This window comes from Cupressus sempervirens, chromosome 6 (genome assembly GCF_028749045.1).
Source record: "Cupressus sempervirens isolate cs-2001-9-10 chromosome 6, ASM2874904v1, whole genome shotgun sequence".
Taxonomy (NCBI): Eukaryota; Viridiplantae; Streptophyta; class Pinopsida; order Cupressales; family Cupressaceae; genus Cupressus; species Cupressus sempervirens.
In genome coordinates this window covers 339449059-339473816 of record NC_143123.1, presented here as the reverse complement: position 1 = coordinate 339473816, position 24758 = coordinate 339449059, and the positions used below count along the sequence as shown (strand labels likewise).

Below are 24758 nucleotides of genomic sequence, written 5' to 3'. Positions count from 1 at the left end.
TCAAAAATCTTTAAAGCATATATTTCAAAACCGAAAGAGGTTTAAATTTTACAAAACCAAACAAGTATCTGAGATTGCATGCAAAGTGTTTGGCAAAATGTCAAACATCAACAATTGAAGCAAGTCCAGTGATTGTTGAAGTTAGAACCTGTTGGGTTTCTAACTTCATGTCTATGTTCATTATACTTTATTTGACATCTGCAATGTTCTTGCATATTTTGGCTGCTTCGTGTATGCCAAGTTTGCCGGAAGCTTACTTTATCTCGTGGCATCTTTTTGCATGGAAACTTCTTTGCGTACCATTGCACTTCATTAGTAACTAATACAATAGATTTCCAGAATATATACAGTTGTGGTTATCTATCTCTCTCTTTCTAATTGTTCCTTTTAGATATTTGTATTTGATCGGAAGTACAACAAAAACCAGCAAGAGTCATTCCATATTCATCAAATACTCTGCATCTGAATGTGATGTTTTTCATTATATATGATTCTATAGGATTTTCCCAGTCAATATTTCCAAGCGCCAATTGAATTCTGTTTCAGAGAGGCCTCTTCAAGTTGATGTTAGGAGCTCAAAATTTAAAATAGAGATTTGCATTACTCCAAACTCCAGGTGCATGGTTGGTTTGGAAGGAAACTTGAACTTGTCAATCACATTTTCTAGTTTCTTTAATGTTTTATTTAACTACCATTATGCTTTGACTGAAGCTGTGCTAGGAAGTCCACTGACAGGTAGCTTGGTTTGAAACTGTGCCCCTGATTCCTCATCTCAATTGGCAATAAAAGAGAGGACTGATGAAATGTGAATAAATGCAAACCTGTGAAAAGAATCTCAAAAATATAATAGCCGAAGAAATTAATAAGAAAATCAGGTTTTTGGTAGAAAATCAATGAATGTGGTAAGAATTTTTTTTTTTTTAATAATCCTAATAAACTAATATATCTATTCTTTTTGCACTGTTCAAAGACTAAGACCTATGCATTTCCTTTATGTTTGGATAAGGCAAGAAGAGAACACAACTGTTTCCAAATATTGCATAACATGTGCAGACCAGTGAAAAGAAAGATAAAAATATAACAAAGAATGTGCAGACCAGTGAAGAGAAATAAAATATAACAACGAATGAGCAGGAAAATCTGCCTTTTAATTATAAAATAGGGCATGAGATCAGAATCATTTCATAATCTTAATTACTAATGTTCTGAATATTTTTCATGTTTAGAAACATCCATATATTCTTTTTGTGGATGCTGAAAGGGTGAGACTCATTTTTTTGTCAACTAATAGGTTATTTGAATGTTTGGTGATGCCGTGAGTGGTACACTATGGCATAGATCTACTGCTGGCAGAGTACTCGCTGAGTTTCTGGCTTGACAAGTCTTTACGACTTTTACTGGCACCAAAAATTCACCATGTACTTGCCGAGCCATTCCCAAAAACGCGGTCACTGTTTTATAACAGACCTTAAAGGAAAAAATGGCCTAAATTAATTTCATTTCTCATTTCTTCACCTGTATTTTGCTAAGAGAGGGAAAATGATCTTCCAAACACATGTATTCCATACACTTGCAAACTGATTTCCATCGATTTGAAGTGGTTTTGAGGTCTTTTTTTAAGAGGTCGACATCAATGATCTGGAGAGGCAGGCTATGGTGGAGGGGGGTGGATTTGGTTTCACACTGGATGAAATTTAATTGAATGAGGAGTCATTGCTAGTGCAAGGAGAAGCTAGAAGTAGAGCTACATCCAACAGGGAGGACGAACCACAGATTGAGTTAGACACCTCAAGCAAGGAGGCACAATCATGCCTAGTGCAAACTTCTAGGATAGGCCCTCTAGTTCTACCTCTCTTAGTTTTTGTTAGAGCTAGGAAGAGGAAGATGTAATTGTAATGATGTAGTCCTGATCAACATCCCCTTTGCATCACCCCTCCTCTCCACTACCACCTCTTCACCATTTCCACCATTGCCGAGGCACTTAGAACCATGAGCTATAGATGAGGAAAGGTCCCAGGCAGAGCTCTTCAAGCTGGGGATCTCTGTTCTTGGTTCATATCTTGCTGTTCTCTTCAACTAAGTTGTGTGTACTGGCTTTCTGCCTTCTTGGTGTCACCTAATCCAGAACATTGTGCTGACCTCTGATCCGGGGAATTATAGGACCATTATGATTAGGCATAACTTTACCGAACTCTATGCCACCTTTTGGCACATTTTGTCCATGAGACAATTGGACAGATTAGGTTAGGGCTAGGGGCTAGGTTGGGTTTAGAGTTCTTTTCCAAACTATAGACCATATGCTCACCCTTAGGGCAATCATTGAGGAGGCTCGACATCGGTCGACAAAATTCTACTGTTGCTTTGTAGACTTTCACAAGGCCTTTGATTTTTTCTCCTACTTGGCATTATTTCAAAGACTCAAGTATATTGGGGTTTTTGAGGTTCTGCTCATGGCCATCACGAGACTTGATGAGAGGGTTTTTGGTCGTACAAAGACTCCTCTGGGCTTCTCTGTTCTCATTTAGAACTCTATTGGGGTCAAGCAGGACTGCCCACTTTCTCCTATGTTGTTTGGTATTTACATTGATGAGCTTGTGAACTGTCTGAGGAGTTTCTTGTTTCTTGAGGATGAGTGCTATCTTCATCATGTCTTGATTTCCATCCTTCTCTTTGGTGACGATGTGGCGCTCTTGTCTTCCTCTCCTAATGGGTTACGTCTTTTGGATGGGTTAGTATCCTTTTGTGGTTCTCGACAACTGGTGGTCAATCGGGGCAAAGCTCAGGTTATGGTTTTCAACTGCTTGGAAACCTTTAATCTCTACTTCTTTTTTCAAGGTACTGAGATCAAGATGACTTCTAGCTACAACTATTTGGGCATTAGGTTTTCTAGGTTTTGCTTCAGTCTGAGACTAACTGCGATGCCGTGGAAAGCAAGGGGTAGGTTCACTTTCTTTGCTTGAGAGACAATACTTCAGACATCATTTTTAGGAAACCATGTCGAAGATGCATATCTTAGACTCCCTGGTTAGAACTACTGTCCTTTATGGTTCGAGTGTTTTGGGGCCCTCCCTGTTGATCACTGACTAGGCTTCGGTTGAGAGGGTGCAGACTCTTCTTCTCTGATGCCTTATTCGTTGTCAGCCGACTATGCCTACCAGTAATATCTTGGTTGAGTTTGGTGCTCATTCCTTCAAACTTTGCACGATCTTTGATCTCGTTTAGTTACTTCACAGACCTAGGGGATTTGTGGACTCTCTTGATGGAAGATACCGATACTCCTACTTGGTCTATTTTTTCTCAGCTTTAATTGTTCCAATCCTACTGATCATGCTCGATGTTGGTATGCTTAGGCCTCCAATCTCCTCAACTTTATGGGTATTGATATTGGCCACCTTCCTTTGTTCAAGTATTTCCTTGGACGGCCCCACTCATCTCCTCCTCCCTCAGTCAGAGTTGGATGAGATTACCAGGATGGACATCTACAAGAGGTTTATTCATGTGACTTGGGTCGACCTGTCGAGGGGCCTCCGCTTGCATATGGCCTTCTATGCAGAGCACTATATTGGCATTCATGATGGTATTATTGTTTGACCTCACTAGTCTTCCCGGCGGTGGCCTTATGCCTTATGTATCTAGGTAGGCTCCTTCAGAGTTTGCTCTCACTAGCTTCGTATCTAGACATATCACCAAACAATAGAGATGAGTGGTTTTGTCAGTGCTATGACATGAGTGTGGCTAAGATTGAGATCCATTTCCTATTCTACTATCCGATCTACGATGAAATTCAAGGGAGGTTCCATTGCTTATTTAGAGAGTGCAGGTCCATATCCTTCTCCTTTAGGTATGATGATTAGATGCCTTGCACTCTTTCTACAGGAGACATTCCATCTTTGGGATCTCACTAGGGAGTCTTCCCCCAGGATTTGCATCCCCTCATTAGCTTATCAGTTCCTTTTTCACTCCAATTACCTCTTCTTTAGAAACCAAGTGGTGTGGGAGCCCATCTTTTGCTACTCACATCAGATTGGTGAGACTGTGCAAAGATCACCCACATATGCACCATTAGTGGCAGTGACCCTCCTCTCTCCGGCGACGGGTTCAGACTTCTCTGCATACGGATAGTTATCCTTCGGTTTGAGCTTCTTTTCAATTACTATAAACCACTAGTTGTTTCGCAGTTTCACAGTCTCTCTTGTATAGTGTTGTTTCTCTTTGTTTGCTTTTTGTTCTGTTGGTTTCCTTTTTCTCGGACACTGTTTGGTGGTCCTATTGCCTTATGACCCTTGTTTGTGCTTTCAGTCCCTTAGGCCCATTTGTGGTCTCCTATTGGACATTAATATTTTATCTTGTCTTATCTTATCCAGCCATTAATAGTTCTCGTGATAATGTGATTTTTTACCCTCTTTGGATTTAAATATTTCTAGACTAAGCTTGTTTCTTTTACGTTCTCATTTATTGACTCATTCGATGCATCTTCTCATTGAATTTCACAAAATAATGCATTTCTAATCAAATTTAAGCGATTTTTAAAGCTCTTAAGTATTTGTGGAAAGCTAGCTGATTTTTTCCTGAATTTTCTTCTATGGCCTTGGTGTGTTTTCCAACTATGCACTATGGTACCTTATAAGTGGGTCAATTAGATGCAAGCCTTCAAAAATCTCTCTTCATAAAAAATTCAAAGCCAAAAATTATAAGATAATGACACAGTTTGAAATGTTTGGTTTTTCTCCTTCAACTATATGTTTAACCTTCTACATTTTGTTCCAATCTCTTTGAATGTATCTTTATGACAAAGTGGAAATGCCTGTAGAGAAAATAGAAGCAAAAAATTGATATTTATGGAGGCATGGCTGCTTCAATTGTTAGTTCTCTCTCACTCACTCACATACGCATGCACGCACGCACACATACACACACACACACACGTGCTCGCGCACACACACACCCATGCCCACATACACATGCTAGCGCACACACATAGTAAATATAAAATAGTGAAAAGCCCGAGAAATTCTTAGGGAATGGCTGAAAATGCTGGGGAGTATTAAATATCGAAATGTTTTCACTGTGTTTTAATTGGCATTTGGTTTTACATAATCTTTATATGAGACAGATGGTGTACTGATAGATCTGGGTTTGATAAGCTTTGTGAATTCCTGTTTGCAATGATGATAATTTTGCAATCTCATCAACTGATATAGTCTTATATGAAATTCAATGCTTTCTTTTTCAAGATAATTTTTCAATTCTTGTTAATTTTTTTAATTCGTTTTCCAATTTGTTTTATTTCAGAAATTTGATTTCTTTAGGATTCTCGAATTTTCATGAAAGAGATGGTATCTTGTTTAATAAATCTGTGCTTTTCTATGCCCTTTTATTGTTCAAGTTATTCTTGACATTTCCTAGTTATAGTTTGCTTCCATTTTTCTAGATGAATGGCGGAATAAAGAGCAAATGATAATATTAATGATACAAGAGGTTGCCATTTTCTGGATTATTTGAATGTTCTAATTACAGGATGAGTTACGGCAACAGAGGGAGGAAGAAATGGATGACTATTGCTCACAGGTTGGTTGTTTTATGATTCAGTTCAGTTGAAACTTACTTTTTACATTGTATTTACAACATTAGTTTTTTTCATTTTGACCTACATACTCTTTTCTTTTTCAATTTTGATTGTTCTATGTCAAACTGGAAATATGTCTCATAGGTTCCAGTGCGACACTTGGTATTCATGGTTCATGGCATAGGCCAACGGCTAGAGAAGGCCAATTTGGTGGATGATGTTGCTACCTTCCGGCACATAGCAGCAAGCCTTGCTGAACAGCATTTGACAAGCTTTCAGCGCAACACTCAGAGAGTTCTTTTCATTCCTTGCCAGGTAGAGTTTCTGTGCAAGAACTATTATATAAATCATTTCAAGTGGCACTGCACTGATCATGGACTATTTGTATGATAATTTGGATTAAAATGACAAGATCTATTTGTTAGAATCTGTAAATATCTTTTAACCCTTCGTAATAATATTGAGATAAGATAAACTACTCTATATTCAGCATGGTAGCATTCACACAAAAATTCACAATAACTTGCAATGATAGACCAGATAGAGAATGAGATAGATGTTCTGATGATACAAGAAATTAGAAATGCACCAATGTTGACTTTGGCATAATGGATGGTAACGCTGGAGGAGTCAATATCCTGATCTATTGTCCAAAATCGATTCCTCTCCTTTTCTTTATTTTGAAATAACCCTAGCTTTTTCTCAACTTCTAACTCACCAAGCCAGGGTTAGGAATTTAATGATAAGTCAGATTCGCAACACATCAGTAAATTCTATTGAGCTAACAATGAGCAGCACTCAATCATGAAAAACAGAAAACAAATCTGATTATAAGTTTTTGATATAAATGTTAGGTTCACACTCCAAGTTGACTGCCCTGCAGAACTAATGCACTAGAAAAAGGTCTGAATTTTATTACTTTTGGATGAATTACAAGCCACACACCTTAGGATGGCGTTTTTATAATGGATTGGACCTAAATATCTACTAATTCTATCCAGTTATCAGGCGGCAGTGTTTTGAGTTTGAAGCTGACTTGCTACTCTTGCATGGCCCCCTAACTTTCACACGATCTAGCTGATGTATTTGACGATATTGTTGCCCTTGATCTGCAATATTTTGTTTAAAATTAGCTTCTGGAGACTTCCATATTGAACTCCAGATAATATCTCAATTAATAAATAAATTATAAATAACTCATCACATAATTAAAAAAATTAATAATGTTAATTATTTAATAAGTTATCAAGGACTACTCCCTAGCTAAGAGGGAGTGTTGATATTATCGTAGGCTCGTAGCTATGTTCAGATTCCTTCAGATCGACATAGAGGTTGTGATAATATAATTATTGTCATAACAATAACTATATATGAATTGAAAATATAATTATTATATTATATATAATATACTAATATATTAATAAAATTTATACTAAATAATTGTATAAAAATATAATAATTATAATTATATTTACACTATAACGAAAAGTGGTGCTCCTTGGCTACGGGGCACCACCAACACATATGTAGGAAGATTGAATCTTCATCTAAGGTGAATTGAAATACAGGAGAAAAATAATTATATATATACATGCTTATATTCAACATGGTATCCGAGTGGGTCATTTGCTGAGAATAATTAGAGTATATGTCTTCACAATGAAGTCTCCAGAAATTGATATATAATCATGATTGTGGTATTTCTGAGCTCAATATTTCCTTAAGACATGAATCACAATTATTAATAGAGTATAAAAATCTTGGGCTTCATAAAGGAAATCACAAGTTTTAAAAGAGGAGCAATTTATATTTAGTGAAACCTTAGAAATTTATGAAGTTCCCAACTCTAGCCTTTCGAAGGCTTTGTTAGTTGCTGCATGGGGATACTTATGTGAGAATCTATTCCCTTTGATCACCATAATTAATAAAATCTGTCACTCCTTTGTAAAAAGAACATATGCTGCTAGGATTATTGAAAATATTATAATGGCTTTTGGGAATGCCTATGGGATTGTGGGAAAATAAGGATCAAGTGCAGTTCGGAAGATACATTATGATTATTGCCATAATTTATATTTCACTCGTACTTCTACTTGAAAAATATATTTTGGTTATTTTGTTTAATCAGCTTCAGCACTGGTCAAGTCGTTTGAAATGAGGGAGAATTGGTTGTTTAAACTCTCAAGTTTAAACATACTACGTAAACACACACACACACACACACACACACACACACACACACACACACACACACACACACACAAATGGACTCACCCAAACGCGCGCGCACACACACACACATAAATGGACTCACCCAAACGTGCACACACACGCACACGCACACACGCGCACACACACATGCGCACACACACACACACAAATGGACTCACCCAAACGCGCACACGCACACACACACACACACATAAACGGACTCACCCAAACGCATCCAAAATCCTCCCACACACACACACACATAAATGGACTCACCCAAATGCATCCAAAATCCTCCCCCCCACACACACACACACATAAATGGACTCAGCCGAACGCATCCAAAATCCTCCCATAAAGAATCCACACACACACACACGCACGCACGCACGCGCACGCACGCACGTACACACACACACACATAAGTGGACTCACCCAAACGCATCCAAAATCCTCCCAAAAAGAATCCACGCATCTGCACATCAGCACCCTGCACCTGCATCAGCATCAGAACCAATTTTTGGAGCCTTGGAGAACATAAATGACTTGTCAGCTCTAAATGACTTAAGAAAAAGAAAGGCCACACCATAAATATCTTGGAGAACTATGTTTAGCGGTATCCTGAAGAATATTAAAGCGTAGCATCCATTGTTGGGCTCGATGGATGTGATTTCCATCAATGCCAATCTGCAAGTTCAAGTGAAGCATAACAATGGAAGTCTGTTATACAGAAAGATGAAAGTGTTTTCATAATTTGATAGAATCTGTTACATCACCTTGTTCCTCAGCATGATCATATATTATGTTTCAGATCATACAGAGCATATTAAACTTTATTGCAGAACTTCCAATCTTGTTTGTAATTGATGAGAGAAGTCACAGATCTGGTTCCAATCTGTTTATTGATCTGTAGAATTAAGTCGCAGATCCCTGCAAGTCTGATGATATGGATTGGCTCTTAATCTTTCATTGGATGGTTTTAATAAACTTCTTCATTGTTATGAATAAATGATTCAAAATTTTGAAGTGGTTGGTTAGTTGCTTGCAGTGGTTTGGAGTTAGATCGAAGTTTTGAAACTTCCCAACTGAGTCTAGCTGCCTAGTCACTTGTTTCCTTTTGTTGCTGATAGAAAGAGTAGTTTATTTGTATGTTTGATTCGATGGGAAGAAAAGTGTGAATAAAGATAGATAACCAGGTCTACTTATCTGATATATAGACATCAGAATTACAAAAGGAAGATATTGGTTATATGAAGAACCAGTGTTAAGTACGAGTAAAAGAGTGCACTGGATTTAGAAGGGACAAAGTCTTGGATACTTCTATTAGCTGACACATTCACTCATATGATTATGAAATCATAGACTATTGAGCAGTGATATCAACTTGAAGGGAAAGGCAATTAGATAAATGACTCATCATGGTTTACACCAGCCATTTAAGCTTGATAACATTGCTATTCCAAAACAATTGTTATCAACATGATATTGTGACAAATGCACTTAATGGGGCTTAAGTATAGTTATCAAGCGATTGTGTGGAAGAAGGATTGTTGAGATGTGTTGATTTGAGTTTTGTTCCTCTAGAACATGAAGAATCAAATATTTAATGTTTCAAGGAGAAACACCAAACACTCAATCCTCTCTTGATATAAGGTCATCTCTCATGCTAAGCTTGCAAAGTAAGATCATGAAATGACTTCAAGGTTCCTTCTTAATTGTGGACTTCACTCAGTTTTATGATGTGATATGCTGGTTATCATGAAGGGACTTACGCTATTCATTCAATGGATATCAACCCTTGCACGCCTAAAGACTTTGCTTCACAATATGCAATGAAAATATAGCTTCTAGTCTTCCAAATTTTCCACTTCAATTTCAACTTAAAATTATAACATATTTTTACTTCTATTCCTACTATGAATGCAAGGAATCATGAATGAACATGGATTCTACTAGACGTAATCTCACTAATGGCTCCACCCACCTGGTGCAAGCTTCCAAGGAACACTTGAATGGTTTTCAAATCAATATCTCCTCTCCAATCCCATCAAATGGATGCAAACTAAAAAATTTCTCAAAATTTACCTCATTTCAACATTCCTTGTTTCTATTTTTACTCATGATTTGTGGTGGAATTTTGGGTTTGGGAAGATTAATGTGGCGGAAATCTTTAACGTTAAGGATTTCCACCGGGGGAAATCCTCAGTGCTAAGAATTTCCACCAAATTTGCTTTTGCCACATAGACTCCCAAAACTTACCATTTTGCCCCTTATGCCCATTCTTTCACTAATTTTTGATATGCTATGCCTTAGCATGACCTTGCATCTCTTTTGGGTTAATTTCCATCGGGGAAATTCTTAGTGTTAAGGATTTCCACCGAGGGAAGTCCTTAGCGCTAAGGATTTCCACCAAGTATGGTGTCGACTGCTATCCTTAAGAAAAATTACCACTTTTTTTCTTCTTTTCATCATTTTAGCATTGCATTGGTTAGTTTGCCACCGTTATAAAAATCTCTCACCACGCTTCCACACAACCTTGTCCAAAGGGGAAATCTTGAGATTTAAGGGAGAATGATAGCCAGTGAAAATTCTTAGCGCTAAGGATTTCCATCGGGGAAAATCCTTAACTTCAAGGATTTCCATCAAATTCAATTTTGCTCACAATCCTTTTCCCAAGCATGCAAACCTTTACCGTTTAGACTGAAATTCTATCTCCCACCTAGACTTAGGCTACGAAAATTCCCCAAAATGGCATTGAAATGCTCGCACAAACCCAAGACAAAAATTGTTTCGCAGTGAGCCCAAATTCGTGCAAACTCACCCTCGAAACCAGAGAATTGAGAGTGCTGCCAACTCAAGCCACCTGTTGGTTCCCAAAACTATAGATTGGAATCCTATGAGTCTTGCTAACTTGATGCTAGGATATTGAACCAGTTATGGGCAACTTGATAAGATCAATCAGTTTGATCATCTGCACTTCTGGCTTCACAAGGCCAAGGTGGGTGCACTTGATCCTGAACAAATCACTTAAGTCCAAGATACTTATAGCAGATTGTAAAGTAACTATATAAGAAGTGTAACCACATCATGTAATAATTATTCTTGACATTTCTTCTCTCTGCAATAAATCATACAAGGCAGTAATATAAAGGAACATACTTAATTGTTTCTTGTGTGTCCTCTAACCTCATCCTTACCTTATCTTTATATTGCACTCAAGAGGCATGTCCTTAGAAAGGACATGTCTCCTCCTAAGTCAACACAATATAATTAGAGAATATCTTTGCCAAGATCGGCGTCTTCAAGGAAATATATTAGTTAGTAAAGATACTAACTAAAACTATGCATAAAAACATTATAATATCTTTGCAAGATAGACGTCGATTAGGTTAGATTATATAAGAGGCCAATCCCTCTAAAGGAACTTCATGCTCTATTATAACTGTACGATCTATACAATCAGATCAGTATGAGATCGAAGTTATAGAATGAACACTCCCTCCTAACTTGAACTTGATAATCATGCTGAGAGATAACATATCTAGCATCATCAATTAAGATGAATAAGCATAGATTGATATTCTATATCTATTTGAATCTTCTAAGCATGTGTGGTATCATTTGAATAGATCTGATACTATGTCATATATCTATGCTTGTGATATGACTTATCACTTATACTTGTGATAACAGTATTGCATGGAATGCACAATATATAGGATAAAATTTGGATAATGATTAAATTCTTTCTTTATCCAAGTTGTGACTCATAGGTACTGGCAAACTTGTATCACAATATGATCCTGAGTTAAGATCTACCAGTTCACAAGATAAATTCCGGAGAATGATTAAATTCTTCCTTTATCCAAGTTGTGACTCATAGACATAGAAATGTTTACATCACAATATGATCTTGAACTCATCCAGATCTAACAGTAGTTCTCTACTGTACAAGCACATTATCTAAGAGATTGTCATCTCTCATAATGTCTTTTATACAAGTGTTCATTATCTTAGAGATTGTCACCTCTTCGATAATGAACACAAATTGTGAAGCCCATAACAGTCAATAGCTTGACAATAATAATTTTAAAAATTATTTCATAAATAATTAAAGAATACAAATGTATTATAATTCAACCATACCAAGTCTTTTCCTGAAGTGGTCTATCTTCAGTGAGGTTTGGTAAGAATATCTGCTGTCTGATATGCAGTGCAAATGTATTCTAATTTTACAGTATTCTTGTCTACCATATCTCTTACATGATGTAAGGAATTTCAATATGCTTGGAGCTGTCATGAAAACTAGATTCATTGCTGAGCCTAACCTGAAAGAACATCCTGAAGTGCGTTTCCTATCAGAAACACTTCTAACCCAATCTGAGTCTGTGTATCCATGTAAGTCCAAGTCGACTCTCTCATACTTGAGCCTACAAACAAAGATTTTAGGGTTATGAGTTTCAAATCCTTTAGGTGTTAGCGTAGTTTTTTATTTTTCCTATTTTGCTAGGTTTTTCCTACACTTTTAATAATCTCGCTTAGGTTAATAAAGCATGTCTTATTAGGTGAATGGTTGTAAGGTGTCACCTTCCTACATGTGAGCATCCATTAGCTATCTTGGGAAGATACTTTGCTATCTTTAGTCTGATAGATGGTTGCTCCTTATTGGTTGGTGTTGCCACCTCCTCCCTCTTCCTAGCCTATATAAGCATGCTACCTGGCTTGTCTTTGCATCTCTTGTTTTTGCATCCTCTTAATGCTATTTTGCTTCTAGCATTTGCATTGCTCTCTTGGAGACTAACTTTATTTTGCTTCTAGCATTTGCATTGCTCTCTTGGAGACTAACTTTGTGTTGCTATTTTGATTTTGTATCATATGCATACATAGTTTAGATATTTATTCTTTGCACTAGTTTTCTGGGTTATTAATCTTTTCAGATTCTAACATGGTATCAGAGCTTTTCTATGTGCAAAAGTAGATTTTTGTTTCCTTATTTGAGAGATTCGGGGGGGGCTAATAAATTTTATTGTAGTTTTTTGAAAAACGAAGTATGCTCTTCTCCTGCATCTTTGGATGATCTTGAGAATCAGAAAAGTTTTGACAAAAACGATTTTTCTTTGGGGTTTCAATCTCAAATCTGACAACCAACTTGCATATTTGGAGTTTTCAATCAGTATTGCAGGTTCCAACATGCCATTGATGGCCTTAGGAAGCTGATCCAGCATTTGCATGTCATATTTTGGTTGCTAGGGTCATTTCTTGATTTTTGGAGCCGTTTTTTACTGTTGAAGGTGTCTGATTTACACTACAGCAACATCTTCTGTACATCAGCAAGAAAAACGCTTTCTGGGTTTTGTTCGCAGCCCCAAAAAACCATCTGAGTATCTTTTAGATTTTGCATGCAATCTATATATTTTGCAGGATCGAGCGCAGAAAGCTACAGCCGTACCCCTTTTCGTTGGCAGTCGCAAATTTGAACGCAGTTTTCAAATGTCTCGTTCTTGCTCATACAGACTCCGATTTTGATGATTCTTGTTATGAATTTGGCTCTTTTTTTTGTGCTCTATCCACTAGTGGATTTTTTTTTTGATTTCCATGCATAAATTTTTTAGAAATTGTAGATTCTTGGCCGTAACTGTGCACAGTTCTCGTTTTGGAAACTTTGGAAGATCATAACTTTCTCAGACGACCTCGTATCAAGGCGATTCTTTTTTTGAAAGTGCATGATTTTTCGAGTAGATCACAGTGGTGCTATTTGTTTCCTTGATTATTGTGCCTAAGTTTCACTTTCAGCATATGCTCTTCATGAGGGTTTGTAATGTATTGAAATCAAGAACACTAAGTATTTCTTTCTAGTGGTAGTTTTAAATGCACTAAAATAAAGTGCCAAATCATATTTCTTTTGGGGGGGGGGGGTGGTCTTTGATTGAGTAAAAAGGGGGGGCATTGTCGTGGCTGGGTTCTCTTCTTTTTAGCATTTCTTCTTTGCATTTCTTCATCATGGATCAAACAAATATGCCCATCCTAACTCCATACAATTACTTTGAGTGGAAATCACGCATGACAATTCACTTAAGGAAAGCGCGATTATATAGGATAACTATGAGACTTGAAACTGAACCTGATAAAGATGAAGATAAGCCTAAGTGGTTTAACAAATGTGATGAGGCATATGGAACATTGTGTTTGTCTGTTTCTCCTGACTTGCTATTTCACATTGAGTCTTTGGATACACCAAATGAAGTATGGACAAAGCTAGAAACACTATTTGGCACACAAGATTCAATGAGGGGTCATATGTTGGAAAATGAATTAATTAGTTTAAGTCTAGGCAATTTCAACACAATCCAAGATTTCTTCACCAAATTGAAATCACTAAGGCTGCAGTTAAAACAATGTGGAATTGAAAGGAAAGATGAACAATTGATTCTTAGTATTCTCTCTAAGCTAAGTTCAGAATATTCTGTGTCTGTCTCCACCTTCTATGCTACTAAGGGTGCACTTGGTACTCAATTTACCATGCCATCTCTAGATGATTTTGCTGTCAATCTCACTCGAGAATAGGACAAGCTAATCCAGATGGGCACTCTTAAGTCCTCTAAGTCACATGCCTTAGCAACCAACCAAGGCACAAAAGAACAAAAAGGACAAAGTAGTAACAACAATAGTAAGGATGAGAAACAAAATAATAGTGAAGAAAAGAAGGATCAGATACCAATTGCTTCAAAAGCAACTATTGATACCTCATCCTCTAAGGGCGATAAGCCTAAGAAAGAAAAGGTCAAATGTGCCTATTGTAAAAGACCCAGTCATGATAAACATAAATGTTTGAAGAAACAAATTGACTACTTGACATACATTCTTGAGAAGAATAATATTAGTGTTCCTGAGTCTATCAAACAAAGTTCTAATGAAGAGTCCAACAAGGCAAAAGAAAACAAGGGGAAAGGAAAGGGCAAGGCTCTTGTTGCAGTTGCTTCTTCACCATCCACTTGGGTTCTTGATTCGGGTGCTTCGCACCACATGGCTTCATCTAAGGAAGAACTTGCATCCTTGGAGCCATGTACTATGCCTTCTATTTTGATGGGTGATGACACTCCTATTGAGGTGTGTGGGAGAGGGTTTGTTGATGTGGGGGATGGCACATTCCATGATGTTCTTTGTGTACCCTCATTATCAACTAATCTCCTATCAATATACCAGATCACTCACAGGTTTAGGCAAACAAGTTGAGTTCACTCCTGATTCAGTGGAGATACGTGAGTTGCATAGTGATTCTGGAGTTGCACTTGGGAGAGCAAATCTTCAGTCACGACTCTATCTGTTTTCTCACTTTGTTCCTGATCCTCCTTCATCTGTTTTGCTCACTCACTCTAATGATGTGAGTAAATTATGGCATGAGGGGTTTGGCCATCTTAACTTCCGCTATTTGCATCAGCTCAACCAACAGAGCATGGTCACAGGGTTGCCTTCGGTTCAATTCTCAGGAGGTGTTTGCCAAGGTTGCATTCTTGGTAAGCATCTTAAGGAAAAGTTTGACAAAAGTAAGGCATGGAGAGCTTCACAGATACTAGAGTTAGTTCACAGTGATTTGGCTGGTCCATTTCAACATCCTTCTTTCAGTAGGGCCCGCTATGTCCTCACATTCATTGATGACCTTTCTCGATATACATGGGTGTACTTTCTCAAACAGAAGTCAGAGGTATTTGATCATTTTCAAGACTTCAAAATTTTTGTAGAAAAGCAATCTAGGAAAGCCATCAAGGTTTTGCGCACAGATAATGGTGGTGAGTATGTCAACCATCGGTTTGAAAGATTTTGCACTTCAGAGGGGATTGATTTACAACATTCAGTTCCATACAATCCTTAGCAAAATGGTGTTGCAGAATGGAAGAATAGATCCTTGAAGGAAATGGAAAACTGTATGATTCACTCTAGATCTCTTGCACCACAGTATTGGGCAGAAGCCATTAGCTGTGCTTGTTATATCTAGAACCGTGTTCCTCACCAAGCCTTGAAGGGAGTTACTCCTTTTGAAGCTTGGAGCGGTTGGAAACCATCAGTTAAGCACTTTCGAGTTTTTGGCTCCCCTGATGGGCCCACATTCCTACAGAGAAACGTAAGGCCTTGGATCTGCAAAGCAGACCTTGCATATTTGTAGGTTATCCTGATGGTGTGAAGGGTTATCGGTTGCTCCACCCTACTACACATGAGTTATTCATTGAGAGGAGTGTTCAGTTTGAGGAGGGATCTTCAAGCTCGCTTTCTATCACTTCTCCAACTCCTTCTACCTTGACATTAGAGTCACTTGGAATACATGACAGATCTTCTAATGAGTTAGATTCACCTGAACAGTCTTCTACCTCTACTTCTGATGCAAAAAGTGATACAGAGAACTCACCTCCTTCCTCTCTTAGTCATCATTCAGAGGTTAATGATTCCCCTCCAGATTCTCCATCTTCCTGTCCACTTTGGGCTAGACAGACCTTGCAGTCTGCAGGTGATTGGGTTGTGGATCCATTAGACACCAAGCAAACTTGTTCACAATTCTAGGATGCTCCACATGTCTTCATTGCTACTGCCTCAGATCCACAGTCCTTTCATGAGGCTTCTGGTATTCCTGAGTGTGATACAACTATGCAGGAAGAGTATAGTTCCTTGATGAGGAACCACACTTGGGATCTTGTCCCTCTTCCTAAAGGAAGAAAACTAGTTCGATGTAAGTGGATCTATCAGACAAAATTTGCAGCAGATGGGTCAGTTGACAAACACAAGGCTCGCTTGGTCGCCAAAGGATTCTCCCAGGTTCCTGGGATTGACTACTCTGAGACTTTTGCGCTAGTTTCCCAAATGAATTCCATTCAAATTGTTCGTGCCATTGCTGCAGCTAATTTTTGGGAAGTACATCAGATGGATGTGAAGAGTGCTTTTGTTCATGGTAACCTTCATGAGGAGATCTACATGGAGCAGCCACAGGGCTTCCTTCAGGATTCTTCACTTGTGTGCCGTCTTTGGAAGTCTCTCTATGGCCTCAAACAGGCTCCTCGGGCCTGGTATGCCAAGATGGACTCGTTCCTTCTATCAGTTGGGTTCACTCAGCGCCATTTTGATCCTAATGTCTACATTTTGCAATAGGGTGATTCACTTCTATTTTTGGTTTTGTATGTTGATGACTCGCTGATCACAGGAAGTTCTTCACCCACCATTAAGGTTGTCAAAGTGGCCCTTCAGGACAGTTTTTTGATGACTGACTTGGGCTTGTTGCATTACTTTCTCGGGATTGAGATCCTTCAGTCTCCTTCTGGTATCACCATCACACAATCCAAGTATGCTCTAGATTTACTCTTGAGGTTTCATATGGCTGACTGTAAGCCTGCTCCGACTCCCTTCCTTTTTGGAGTCAAACTTGAGGCTCAATGTTCTTCTCCACTTGTTGATGGCACTTTGTACCGCCAACTTGTTGGGAGTCTCATTTATCTGACTCATACGAGACCTGACATCTCCTATGCTGTAGGCATGGTCTCTCGATTCATGCAGAAGCCCCATGAGTTGAATTGGAAAGCAGCCAAGTGGATCCTTCACTACATTCAAGGTTCTCATAGTTGTGAGATTCACTACGTAGCAAATATTGAGCTTGATTTGGTGGGCTATACAGATTCAGATTGGGCAAGTGATTCTGAGGATCGCAAGTCTACTTCAGGGTATAGCTTCTCACTTGGGTCAGGTCTTGTTTGTTGGTCGAGCAAAAAGAAGTCTGCTATTGCTCTATCTTCTACTGAGGCTGAGTATCGGGGGGTTGTAAATGCCGCTACTGAGGCCATTTGGCTTCAACATCTTCTCACTGAGTTTGGTATCCGGATTAGACGGCCATCAGTCATATTTTGTGACAACCAGAGTGCCATTCAGATCTCACGGAATCCGATTCATCATCAGCGGACCAAACACATAGAGGTCCACATGCACTACATTCGGGAGCTCATCCATGGTCGTGTCATTGACCTTCGCTATTGTTCGACTTCTAAGCAAGTTGCTGGTATCTTCACCAAACCCTTCACTGAGAGCAAGTTCCTTCATTTGCGAGCTTTGCTGGGGGTGCGGGATGCTTCATCTTTTGGGGGGGCCTCTTCCTCTCACTTGGAGTCTTGACTTTTTTCGGGGGGTCTCTTTTCTCTCTCTTTTGGGAAATCTTATGTACATGGGTACTTCATCAGGCTTGACTTGCCGGGACCCATTTCTACATCCACCTAAGCTTTGCTTATTGGGGGGGTGTTAGTGTAGTTTTTTATTTTTCTTATTTTGCTAGGTTTTTCCTACACTTTTAATAATCTCGCTTAGGTTAATAAAGCATGTCTTATTAGGTGAATGGTTGTGAGGTGTCACCTTCCTACATTTGAGCATCCATTAGCTATCTTGGAAAGATACTTTGCTATCTTTAGTCCAATAAGTGGTTGCTCCTCATTGGTTGGTGTTGCCACCTCCTCCCTCTTCCTAGCCTATATAAGCATGCTACCTGGCTTGTATTTGCATCTCTTGTTTTTGCATCCTCTTAATGCTATTTGTTTCTAGCATTTGCATTTCTCACTTGGAGACTAACTCTGTGTTGCTATTTTGATTTTGTATCATTTGCATACATAGTTTAGATATTTATTCTTTGCACTAGTTTTCTAGGTTATTAATCTTTTCAGATTCTAACATTAGGTTGTTCCAAATATACCTCTTCTGTAATCTTTCCATTCATAAATGCTGTTTTTCACATCTATTTGATGTACTTTCCATCCCTTCGATGTTGCAATAGCTAGGATTGCTCTTACAGGGGTGTATCTGGCAACTTAGAGCAAAGGTTTCTTCATGAACAATTCCCTTCTTTTGAGAATTCCTTTGGCTATGAATCTGGCTTAATGCTACCATCAGCGACATGCTTGATTTTAAATATCCATTTACAAGAAACAACAAATTTCCTTTCAGGCCTTGGAACAATTTCCCAAACGTCATTCTCAATAATGAATTGGTATTCTTCCGTCATAGCATCCTTCCAAGTTGTATGTTTAATAGCATTTGAAACATCGGTGGTTCTGATTTAGATAAATCCTTCATTTTGGTTTTGGTTTGATAGTTCTTAATCCGACATCAAATCCATGATGTCACTCGCACTGGTATCCGGAAATTAAGTCCACCAAAGAGGTACAGCCTGAGTTGGCTTAGTGGTGGAGAACTTGTACTCTTGAAAGAGAGGTCACAAGTTCAAATCCCACTAGGGGGTAGGGTATGTACGCCTCGTTTGTAGTGCCAAGCACCTCTCGAAAAAGAGTACGAGGTAGTCCCATATCATTGTCACCATACATAAACCCAAAAACTATGGCATAGTGTCATGGACTATAAAACGCCCTTCCTTCCCTTCCAAGTACTAAATCGGATATCAAATCCATGATGTCACCTGCACTGGTATTCGAATATCAAATGCATGATATTCATCAAATGCTCCGAGTACTAGTATTCGAACATTAAGTCCACCATGTACTCAATCCTTGAGTTGAGAAGATTCAAACCATGGATCGCCACTATCCACAAATCATAAAAATATAATCACATGGATAAATTTAGCCAGATATGCAACCAATATGGTCTATGCTATATTCACATATCAAAGACATGATCATGCAAAATATCCAATTTATAGACAACTATATAAAGGAGGTTAGTCTCTGCTATAACATAGCGAATGATCATAACAAATGCAACCAATAATGTAGCTTAGGCTAAATACATAACCCATAAAAATATATAAAATAAATACTTATACATATGAATCCCCAAAGGAGGAGTTTATAATGCAAAACTAGGTGAAAGAAGGCCCATAGATAAACTTCCTCTTAATTTCGAGTATCTCTAAGGTGAATTCAATCCACGTATGCAAGTTCTCAATTTATCCAAGATTGTAATATGTCAAACCAAATTGAAGTAATAGGGGTCCATGACACTTACTAAGATCTACTACCTTACTGAAGAGTTTACAAGTTTCCTATCTCCTCCCTTTGAAGTTTAGGTTTAACTACTTTTTGGTAGGAATTCCTCTCAATGTGTACACTGAAAAGTCCCCTCTTGTTATCTAGCTAAAGTTTATGGATAATTTCTCAAGGGGTTACAAGCAAAGTAACAAGAATCGGAATCGGATCGAAATTGGCAAGGCCGAATCAAATGGTGAATCGGCCATGAATCGGAATCGAATCGGCCATGAATCAGAAAATTAAAAAAACCCTTGAAATTTAATGAGTAACTTATTTCATAAACCCTTTATCGCTGATTCGATTCACCGATTCACAAAAAATCGTTTGGCTTGAATTGAATCGCCAAATCGCGTGAATCGCATGAATCGTTGTGATTCTTGGAACTATGGTTACAAGTCATTATCAAACCATGAGAATTTTCTGTTGTCGCTTAGTTCAGATTTATCTCAGAAATTAGTGGTTTATATAACCAGTTTTAATTCTTTAACACATACTCAAAAATGAATATAATGTCATATCCCTATTGACATTCAACCTTTAACAAAAAAATATTCTACTATGTTTAGAGTGCTCCTGGAAATGTTCGAATGCTCTTGGAAATGATTCCCTTTGACATTTGGCAGCTTCCTCTGTGCACTTTGATTTAACAATTCCATAAGCTTTCAAATCCTCGAGTTTCAAATATTTCCTTTCATATGGTGAGCCCATATAGGAAATATGATGCATGAATCAATTTTCATCCTTCATTGAATATATAATCACCCCTCTTTGTGCCCTGAACAGATACAAACAAGAAATATATTGAAAGGTGACTTTGTACAGCCAAAACTTCAAAGTATCACCAATGAAATATCGTCATGAGTCTCAACTTATTATGAATCTGTCATCATCAGCACATTACAAATTTGTATGTGTGGTGAGTTGCCTAACTCACAATAGGAGTCACACTTTAGGTGTTGATTTGTATACCCAACATAACATATCGTGTTGAATTCCATGATTCTCCATCAACACGGGGTGTATTGAGCAAGACAAGTTCCAAGATTTTTATATTTTGAATGGTTCGGCCATTTCTTACCATTCGCAAAGTAGATATGGTAATTTACAAAACACAATACCTTTCTTGACTCAAAACTTGCTCTCACCAATAAATGCAACCAACAACCGAATACATGATTTCGTTAACCAAATTTTAAGATATGATATCAACTATCCAAATTGTACCATATGTATTATAGATCATTGTTTGATTGCCAAGTCATTGATTTGGCACATAGAAGAATAATTTCAATCCCTGATTCTCCCAATAAGTTGATAAATCGATCTTCTTTTCAGCCTCATTGAAACTTCATTGTCAAAGTAGCCTCTCTACGCCAGATCTTCCATGGATTAATTCATTCCCTTACTCTTGTTTGTTTGATTGAAATACTTCCTTAGCTTCATATGACTGGAAATAAAGGTCAGAGACTAGATGATTGTTCGACTTTATTTAAATCTATATGATGTCTGTGGAGGAACTCATATTCTTTTATCATGTTCGATGTTTGGGATTCACAGCATTACAAACATCTGTTAGTTGCTACTCAAAAGTTGTTAAGATCTGCTTTGATGCAAATCTGATCCATCATTTGCACTGTTGTAGACCCCTGTTCTGTGTGATATCCGATTCTTGTATTGATAGAATTTATAAGTTACCATTTCTCAATCCAGTTTATGTTTGCACCAGTTATTCAAAATTACGCACAGTTATCAGTAATTCTATTGTTTTGATTATTAGTCGAATGGTCCCAGTGCCGGTATGCCCATTTCTCAACATCCATGGTGTATGTTGCGGTGTTATCCTATGAATGGACAAGTGCCTCCATCATTCAGGTTTGTCCTTATTCGTTCGGAAAGAATTCAACCCAGCTAATGGTGTCTTTGTCATTTATGGAGAAGCGATTACTCTTGTATTTTCTAAAGGGTCAGAATAAAATTGAATTTGATGTGTGATTTTGAATTTATCATTTACTGATCACGACAATATTTAATTTATCCTCCATATGAACAGATGGCGATACAAAGTTCTGTAACCATTAATAACATTCACATCGTCTCCTTAGAAAAGCTGTGATACAAAGCACAACTTTAATGATAACTTTGGAATATGAATACTTCGAACTTGTAGATTCTGAATTAAGAACAAAATTAATGATTATGTAAGTATGAGAGTATTTGGAATGAAAAGATATTATAAATTGTTAAAACAAGTGGATATGTCAGCTTTCAAAGGAAAGATACAAAATGGTTGCCAGCATTTGGATTAGGAACTATGAGCAATTAATGACCAGTGCCAGAATTCAAAGGGGGCGATAGAGTCAATATTACAAGTTCTAAGGTACAACTTTATGAAATCTTGTATTATTAAACTATAAATAATTTAATTACCAAGATGCGACAAACCAATCGCCTGTATGCAATTTCAAACCAATTTAGATTGTTTTTAACTTATACAGAGACAAATTAGACAGAAATATGGAAACAACTTTAGATGGGATTCAAACATGATTATGGCAAAAAACTAAATCTCTGATTCTATAAGAGAACTCTTCAAATATTTGAGGAAATGCTTCCTTTGAGATGTTATGTTACTGCTGGGAGAAGTAGGAGTACAAAAATCAATTTACACACATGTCTAGAGCCTCAACTTTGAAATAAATGCATATCTTGGCACATTGATGCACTAGGTTTCTTGGAATCACTGTGGTGAACATAGTAATCTTTCTTTGTAATACTATCTCCGGAATCCCCAAATCTTTTCCTTGTCAGCATAATCCTATATAAATTAGAAAAGAGGTTCATTTCCATTAATTCTCCATCCTTATTGCATAAATGGAGACATGATTTTTGCCAAAAAATAGGGATCCATCAGTGGCTCTCGTTGGGGACATATGCTCCTTGTGGGCATAATGAGATTCCAGCTATCTTTGGAGGAGCAGACCGAGCATTCATGCTTAACATGATGCATGGTAAAATTGGGTGGCCTTACGCCCCCCCCCCCCCCCCAAAAAAAACATTGATTTTGTCCTCTATCGAACATCCGATTCTGATCACACAACAGCTTACTCTTTTTGATCATATTATATTTCCCCTTCATTATTTGTTTAGGATCAGAACTTGCCCTTTCTTCGTCAACAAGAGTATTTGAAAATAGATAAATTTCAGAATCATTCACCCCCAACATTTGAACCCTTGCTGAATCTGATGCATTGTTCCTATGGACAATACTTAATGGCTTTGTTTGATCAATGCAATCTTTGGTATCTGTCTTATGTTTAGGCTTTGAGAAATCAACAGGGATATTATTTTCATTGCTAGATGGAAAATCCTCACAGCCATGCATGTGATCAGCTATACAAACATCTAGATCAAGGTTTTGAATATATCCTTGCACACAATCTACTACACACTCTGGATGTTTCTTCTCACAAGAAGCTTTCGAAGTTAACTAAATTTCAGGAACTTCTTTCTGATTACATAGGATATTGGGACAGTTTTCAGAACTGCTCTTCAATACATCATCCTCATGACGCCTTGCTGATTCTGTCTCATCTTCACATGTTTTATGTCCTTCCAGCTCATAGGATGAACTGAAAGACATCTCACTTTCTAAATGCATATCATGAGTTTCATCAACTTCAAAATTAGGACTGCTATCTTCATCATTATGCTGATGCATTTGATTGCATTTAAGATCCTCTTCAAACAAAGGATTCAAAAACATAGAGAACTCAGGTATATCTTCTTCTACTTCCTCTTCAAACAACGGATGTAGGAACATAAAGAATTCAGGCATACCTTCATAAGAGCTTTCATCTGGATCATCACTACATACAATATCATCAAACAGTGTACTAAATTTATCGCTTTGAGAATCATCATCTGCTTGACCAGCAAGACGGATATCTTCATCAATCCTTCTATCCATATGCCGTATGTAGTTCTGTTTCATCTTGACTATATGATTCGTGGGAATTGTGATCTCCTTCATCAAGTGCCCCTTGAGAATGCATTGATCCATCAAACTGCTCACCATGGTGAATTGTGAAAAAATTTGGATCATTTCTTTCAACATGTCTCTGATATTCCAGATCTAACAAGGCAGAAATTTCTTCCACATTGAGAGAATCATCCTCTTCATTTCTACATTTGGTGTCATCTGTCGTCATACAAATATCATCATAATCGGATTCCTCCTCAGATTGTCCGAAATTTTCATCCCCATTCAAATTTGAAACCTCACTTGACTCATATATTACTTCAGTCCTTCATTCATTCTCCTCTGCAACCAGTTCATTATCCATAAGCTTGAGAAAGATAAGAAACATATGATCATGTAAGAGACCTAGTTCTCACATTTTGTTGAGGAGATGAGAGGATGGAGTTCTGCATTCCAAAGGTATTTCTTGATGTGCATTAAACATCCTCATGAAGAATTGTACTATAGATTCCTCTTCTTGCTTTTTTAAGTTAAAAAATACATCCAAAGGAGATATATAACTTGGACTTTCATCCTCTTCTAATATTTGAAAGAGAAACTTCAAATCAGGATCATTTAGCAAGATTCCCAACTCACGAAATTTTCTTATCAATTCCTTGCATGGAGGCATGATGTCTGAAGGTATTTCCCAAAAAAAATTCACCATCCTTCTAAACAAATGTGCTTCATATTCACCTTCATATCTTTCCAAATTGAAAAATGCATCCAAGGGGTGTATGTGTGCTTCGTCCATGGTATAATATATGCCCCCTTGTTCATAATACATATTCTCCATGTTAGGTAATCAAATCATTTCCTTCAGAGTTTTCTCCCTCACTAGAGCTACCAACTAAAATCCTTTTAAATAGAGTCGCCACCTCTTTCGAGGAATGTGTTGATCTTCCAGGTTCTTATTTCCAGCTGAGTACGCTTCCAAACAAGCTGATAGAACTACTTT

The 24758-nt window shown here is 37.6% G+C and overlaps 1 protein-coding gene across 3 annotated transcripts in view; it reads left to right on the top strand.

Moving 5' to 3' along the window:
• The window catches only part of SGR2 (shoot gravitropism 2 (SGR2)), a 253555-nt gene that overhangs the window by 75724 nt on the left and 153073 nt on the right, over positions 1-24758 (top strand). For all 3 annotated transcript variants that reach the window (XM_089788115.1, XM_089788114.1, XM_089788113.1), the window contains exons 7-8: positions 5518-5568; positions 5711-5881. In XM_089788115.1, the coding sequence (XP_089644241.1) occupies positions 5518-5568; positions 5711-5881 (222 nt within the window). The remainder of the gene's footprint in view (positions 1-5517; positions 5569-5710; positions 5882-24758) is intronic.